This window comes from Trypanosoma cruzi, genomic scaffold (assembly GCF_000209065.1).
Source record: "Trypanosoma cruzi strain CL Brener 1047053514967 genomic scaffold, whole genome shotgun sequence".
NCBI classification, from domain to species: domain Eukaryota; phylum Euglenozoa; class Kinetoplastea; order Trypanosomatida; family Trypanosomatidae; genus Trypanosoma; species Trypanosoma cruzi.
In genome coordinates, this window is record NW_001849079.1 from 2,870 (window position 1) to 10,084 (window position 7,215).

At 62.4% G+C, this 7,215-nt stretch overlaps 1 protein-coding gene across 1 annotated transcript, besides 2 other annotated features; it reads right to left on the reverse strand.

The window, feature by feature from the left end:
* On the reverse strand, nucleotides 1-7,215 carry Tc00.1047053507393.9 (dispersed gene family protein 1 (DGF-1), putative; the record flags this gene model as incomplete). Its single annotated transcript, XM_799967.1, has 1 exon — nucleotides 1-7,215. A coding segment is annotated over one exon (7,215 nt), but the record flags the coding sequence as incomplete, so codon positions are not given.
* Nucleotides 1-7,215: a sequence feature (areas not merged during assembly with more than two copies in the genome that could not be assigned to a particular haplotype).
* Nucleotides 3,794-3,838: a microsatellite.

Consider the following 7,215-nt stretch of genomic DNA (forward strand, 5'->3'; position numbering starts at 1 on the left):
CGCTGCCGGGGTCGGCGTGGACAGCAGCGTCACCGTTTCCGTCACCTGCAGCGTCTCCGTCGGTCCGTAGTTCGTCGGACTGTAGCGCGTCGCACTCAGGCTCGTTGGGCGGTGTAGGCGTCCACGTTGGCGTCAGGCTGCGCGTCGCCGTCAGCGTCGCCGTGTGGCTCAGCAGCGGTTTCTCGGGCGTGCGGTTGCACCCGTCCACGTGCGGCAGGTACACAGGCAGGCAGTCGTGCCCGTACCCGCCCTCAGCACAGCGGCAGCCGCACGACCCCGACATCGCCCTCGTCGCAGCAGCAAAGCAGCTCACGTCGGCGTCGCACACGCTGCACGCCACGGGGCGGAATTTCCCAATGATGCCGGCGGACCTGTAGTCGATCGGCTGCAGCGCCTGCCCGTTGAGCGTCAGGCATCCCACAACGAACTTTCGGCCGGCGCCCCCGAGTCCAACGGTGCCGTCCATCACGACGGGTCCGCTGCCAGCGTTCTTGTGAAGCGTCAGCGTGCTCTGCACAAGCTCCGCACGGCGCGGGTACGGAGGCACCGACAGGAGCCTGCCGCTGATGCTGTTGCCGCGCACCGACAGCCACGACCCGGACACAAACGACGCCGTCTCCCGCAGCGCCAGCAGCGCGCCATCCGTCAGCGCGCCGGCGTTGTCATTCACTACGACGGCGGACTTGTTGGCCTCCACCCCGTTGTCGAACACCAATCCATGCGCGGCGTACACCTGGCTCCCCGACACGCGCAGCACAGCACCCTCCGACGCAACCACGCGCGCACTCGCGTACAACGCATATTCGCCACCGAACACAGCCGCGTCCAGCGCGACACCGCCACCGACGAGCTCCAGCACCGCGCCGTCCACCACCACCGTCCGCCCACCAGTCATCACCGTCACGAGGGCAACGCCGGACACAACCAGCACGGACCGCACGAGCCGCAGGCCCGACAGCACCAGCACCGGTGCGTACGGCGAGGACTGCGAGCCGGAAAGATACACAAGCGGCGTCGGCCTCGCGGAAACCAGCAGGGTGTCCGTCACCGTCAGCGCGGACCCCGCGGGAAACGTGCCGGTCAGAACAAGCGCACCGTTCAGCGCCTCCACATCGCACACGGAGAGCTCCACCGGTCCGCTCTCGTTGCTTCCCGCAGCCACCGCACCGCGCAACCCTCCACCGCCCATCACGTACAGCACGGCGCCGTTACGCAGCGACACGTTCTGCACAACGATCCGCACGCCGTCTCGCGCCATCCACGGCACGTAGAGCACAGGACTCACGCCGTCCAGCACAACGTGGCGCAGCGTCACCTCGCTCGCACCGGCAGGCACAACGAACACCGACCGCACCGTCAAGTTCTCGCGGACGAACACACTCGACGCGGTGACCGCAGCGGGCGGCAGCACGGGAGCTCCCACAGGCACGCACGCCTCGCCGTACCCGCCGCTGCCGCACGCGCACACGCACACACCGTCCTTCATGCTCGCCGTCGCCGTCCCGGGCGCGTAGCAGTACGTGTCCCTGTCGCAGACGTCGCACCCAGCAACGTCGATGCTCCCAGCGTCGCCAAAACCTGCCGCTGCGTACTCCTCCGCCGTCGACAGGACTCGCCCACCAGCGTCGTTGCATGCCACCCTCAAATGCGCCCCAGTCGAAAGCGACAGGCTCACCGACAGCATCCGCGGCAGCAGCGCTCGGTTGTGCACAAAGCCCAGCGTGCTCCCAGCAGCGGTCACGGCGCCAGCGGCGTAGAGCATCTCCCTCGAGACGCCGTCGTGCACGTTGCCCTTCACCAGCAGCATCGACCCGCCGGCCAGGCTCACCGTCGAATAAAACGCCACCGCGTAGTCCCCCGTCGACGCAAAGTCGCTCCGCACAAGCGCCACGGCGGAGCCCGACACGCTCACAGCCCCGCGCACAGACACCGCGTGCTTGCACAGCAGAAAGTCGCTGTCAACAAACGCCATCACGGAGCCGCCGCTGGCCGCAACACCGCCCTCCACCGACACGCACAGCCCCAGCGCCGTCTGCACCGACAGCCCGTCCATGTAAAGCGCACCGCGCGACGACAGCGCCACGCCGCCAGCCACCAACACGCCAACAGCGTCGCCGAACACAGCCGCCACCCGCGTGCGCGCAATGGTCAGCACGCTCCCCGTCAGATTCACGTTGTGCACCACAAGGCACGCGGAGGCGTCGCCAAGGTCGTAGGCGCCGCGGTACGCAATGCGCTTCTCTGCAATCAGCACCGAGTCCACCACAGTGACGCGCGAGCCCGGCGGAAAGCGGTTCGCCACCACCACGCCGCCGCCGGAGCGCGACTCGAGCCCGCTGATCAACACATCGGCACGCTGGCCAGCAGGCGGGTCGGACCGCCACCCGACAACGTACAGGCTCGCTCTGCCCACAAAAGTGCAGTTCACCAGCGTCACGTTGCGCACGCTCCCCGACATCGACTCCACGTCCACCACGACGTCCGCCGCAAAGGTCACACCAACGTAGCACACCACCGACGTCCCGAAACCGGCGTTCACATCCCCATCCACACGCACGTCCTGCACGCACGAGTCGGCGCCGTCAGTACTCGGTGGCTCGGGAACAGCGACGGGCAGGCACGCATCGCCGTGGCCGCCCTCAGCGCACGTGCAGGCGCAGCCATCACTCGACGCCGTCGCCGTGTACGCGGGGAAGCACGACGCCGCGAGGGTGCATGGGTCGCTGCAGTTCAGAATGGTCGCATTGTACGCGGACGGAATACTGTATTCCGCCCCATCCTTGTCGTTCACAGTGTTGCACGCGGCCACAACCGTTCCGTTTGTGAGATCACTGGACCCTGAGTCTATCCAAAGCACCTTCGGCGTGCCCGTGCTGGAAATGAATTTGTTGCCGGACACAGACACCGTGGAGTTCCGTAGATTTACCCTGGGGTATGCATAGGCAAAGGCATCCGATGGGGATTCACGGCAGAGGTTGCCGCTCAACTGCAGCCAGGAGTTGTAGTAGACATAGGTGTAGTAGTTGGTGAAGAACACATTCAAGCTTCCCTGCATGTCATTGCCCTGAAACACAACCGCTGACCAGGACTCCACACGTAATGCCCAGAAAAATAATATGAAGTACCTCACCGGCCTCGACGCAACGTTGTCTCGGATCACCACAGCGGAGTTGTTCAGTACATCCAGCGACGAGGATTGGCCAGACCCCTCAAGATATATCACCGTAGCGCCACCGTCGTCCATATGAAACATGTTGCCCACCACCGCAAACAGGGAGTGCCACGACACCCTCAGCACAGATCCAACAACGTAAATGGCACTTGACGATGCCGTCACGCTCTGAAACACATTGCCACTGAGCACCACCGCGGAGTCATTGCTGACCACCAGCCCATTCATCGCTACACACGACGGCCTTCTAATGTCCAAGCCCGACCGAGAGATCAGCCTCGTGACCGTGAAGCGGTTCCCGCTGATGGTGATGTTCGTGTGCGGTGGAAAATCACCCTCCGGGCTAAGAAGCGCGTCATCGAACGTGTTGCCGGTGGCAAAAACGTTCAGCGACTCCACAGCAGCGTGCGCGTTGCCCAACAGCACCAGCACGGCACCGTCCCTCCACGTGCATCCATCAAACGTGATGTTCGCCACGTCGCCCGTCATCCCCCCAATCAGCACCGTCAGGATCATGCCACCCCCGCTGAACGTCACGTTGCGGTAGCACAGCCACGACAGCCCGCTGCCCACAGATTGCGCAACCTCGGGGTACACCATGTCGCTGATGCACTCACCAATCGGCGGCGGTGACGGTGGTGCGGGCGGCGGTGGCGGTGGTGGCGGACCAGCAGGCACAGGCGCCGGGACGCACACATCGCCGTGCCCTCCAGCAGCGCACCGGCACTTGCAGTCGCTGACCGCCGTCGTCAGCGGAGCAAAGCAGTCGCCGTCCCTCGTGCACTCCCCGCACGCAGCAACCGTCGTCACGTTGGTGATGCCATTCAGCTCCAGTTCAGCCGCCGTCGTCAGCACCCGGCCCGCAACCGTCAGACATCCGGCAACGAACCCGTAGCCGGCGTCAATCCGCGACAGCGGAGACTTATACAACCCCGTTGAGCCCATCCTGCAGCCCGTCAGCGTCACCACACTGCTGCCATCGATGTTCACAGAACCGCCAAAGGAAAAGTAGTAGAACATCGCACCCACTCCCACGTCGTTGTCGCGCCAATCCAGCCAGCTTGAATTCCGGACGGTCCAAGAATTATATGCATAGATGGCGTAGGACACGGAGCCGCTGTTCCCCACCATGCGCAGCACGCTGTGATTCGACACGGTGAGGTCGTGGTACTGGTACAGGAAACTTGTCCCGGAGGACATCGTATTGTTGAGCAGCGCAAAAACGGAGCGATCACTGGCAATGAGCCTATACATGTACAACATGCGTGTGTATTTATCAAAGCTGCAGTACCGCGTGTACAGCGAGCTGCCGCCCACCAGCGTCAGTGTCCCGGTCGAGTAAAAACCATATCCACTGTAACCCAAAGCACGCGCCTTGACGTTGCTGACCAGCAGTAAGGACGCAGTCAACGCAACGTCGTCCAGCTTCACGACGCTCAACATGTAGTTCACAGAATTCGGCAACTGCACCGCGTCAACCTCCGTGACGGCGATGTCGCAGTGCTGCGGGAGGACACGTCTAAATAGAACAACGGAGGACCGCATCACCGTCTGGCTCACGCGGATAAGGACGCCGGCCGACTCGGCCACCTCAGTGCCCCCAACAAACTGCAGCGCGGCACCCTCACGGAATGTACACCCAGTGAGCGTGATGTTGATGGGGAGATGCAGCGGCATACTGTTGAAGGAAAATGTCAACGCAGCACCCACGCCGCTGAATGTCACACCCACGTAGCAGTGGTGCGTCTTCCACATGTTCAGCGCGAGGCTCGTCAGCGTCTGGTTCACCACGCAGCTCGTGCCGCCGTCCACGGCTCTCTCCGGCAAGGACGGTACAACCGTGTCGGGCACCCCGAAGGGAAGACACGACGCGCCATGCCATCCGCTCTTGCAGCTGCACGAGCATGAGCTGCGGTCCACCGACTCCGTCCCGGGCATGTAGCACGCCGCGTCGTCGTTGCATGTGCCACACCCGAACACCACCACTTTCTCCGGAAACACGCCGTCGTACGACACCTCCTCAGCGCCCTGCATGTTGCACCCCACCACAAACCGCGCGGGTGACGTCGCAATCAAACCCGATGAAGTAATTCTCGCAAAGGCTTTACTCGAGTCCGCCTGACGGTTGTGTGCAAGCGACACGGTGGTGCCGCTGCCCGATAGTTCAATACTGTACCAGGAATACGGCATAATGAATACTGAGGCTGCGCTCACGTTGTTGCCCTCCACACGCCACTGCGCACCACCCTGAAGAGCAACCGAGTCGCTCAACTGCACCAGAGCAGAATTGAATGCCTCCGTGCTGCCAGTGAAGGTGCAGTCCGCCACCCTCAGCAGCCCCGCGGAGCTCACAGAAACCAAAAACTGAAAATAAATGCCGCTGGCTGCGCTCATCGTGTTGTTCTCGACGTCAATATAGCCGCCGTTCTTCACATCAACACCGTTATAATAAACGGCAGACTCCGAGCTGTAATCCCTCTTTGTTGACTTCAGCATATTTCCCTTAATAATGATCCCACTACCATCAACAACAACAGCAACGGGGAAATAAACTGCGAAACTCTCCCCCTCCATGTTGTTGTCGAGCAGCAGCAGCGTCGTGTTCGCACCAAAAGTAAACCTTGGAAATTTAATGGCATGGCTCGACGCTGACAAGAGCTTACTGCCTGCCACCAGCATCTGGGAACTCGTGCCAAAATCACCTTCAAACTCCAATGTACCAGAATCCAGCATCGAGGATGTCACGCTCACGTGCACGCGCGCACCAGTCCCCTTGATCGACAAGCCCATGAGGACGCACTGCAGCAGCGTGATGTTGAGTATCTTTCCTGGCGCGTCGAAGCTCCACAGGTCCAGCACAATCGCGGCGGTGAAGGTCACGCTGACAAAGCACAGACCACGCACACCGGGATCAGGATAGTCCACGGAGCTGATGCTGCCACCGTGCACGCAGCGGACCTCCGTATCGTTCGCATCGGGGAGCGGGAACGCTCCAAGGCCGTCCGGAACCGCAGCTGGCAGACACTTGTCACCGTGGCCGCCAGCAGCGCACACACATCCACAGCCGCTGACGCTGCTCGTCCTCGCTGCAAAGCACACGGCGTCCACGGTGCAATTTCCACAGTCCAATGCCGTCACGGGCGCCACAATATTGAGTTGTCTTCTGTAATTGGTCACAGGAGATCTCTTTACCTTGTTGCACGTGCCGTAGATGATCGGGCGCGTGTCGGATGGTGGTGACCACCCGTTTGTCATGTATGCAGTGATCGACGAGTACGAGCCTTGACCAAAGTCGTTGTAAAGTATCGACCACACACTCCGATCGCGGAACGCCACGCCGTCGTATTTGTCCACGTACACAACGTAGGCAGTGCGGAACTCGTTGTCGCGGTGCACCAGCCAGCTGCCGCCAGTCACAGTCAGCGTGGTTGCCATGAGCATGGCGAAGCCGAGACGGAAAGTGCTGGACACAATCTGCAGCACGCTGCCGCCATCCACCGCAACGTCCCCAAACACACACGCGCCTTTGTAGTACTCGGTGCTCGGCGCACTCCACGAGTTGTTCTGTACGGAGAACACGGAGCCACCACTAACACGCAGGTCCGACGCAAGGGCGTACATCACGTGCGTCTGCGAATTGACGGCGCAGTTGTCCATGTAGAAGACGCTGGACAGGTTCACACCGAGGCCACGCTCCACAAGGATCGCAGCGCACGAACCCCCGCCACACACCAGAGTCGACCGCGTCATGACAAACCGCGTCGACAGAAGACGGACGCCGTCCAGGACAAGCGCGGGGCCGTACCGGGATTTCTCGTGGCCAGGGGTCGTCTGCACGTACTGCGACCCGCCAACCGTCGCGCGCAGCGTCGAGTTCGCCAGCAGCACACTCGAGTTCGGCGGCATCGCGCCATGCAGCACAATCGTGCCCTCCATCGACGTCACATTCGTCATGTTGACGAGGGCGTGCGGAACCAGGCGCGCCGTGCTCTCGCTGAGGCCGCCAATCCGCAGCTGCGCGCCGCCCGGCAAGCACGCAGTGG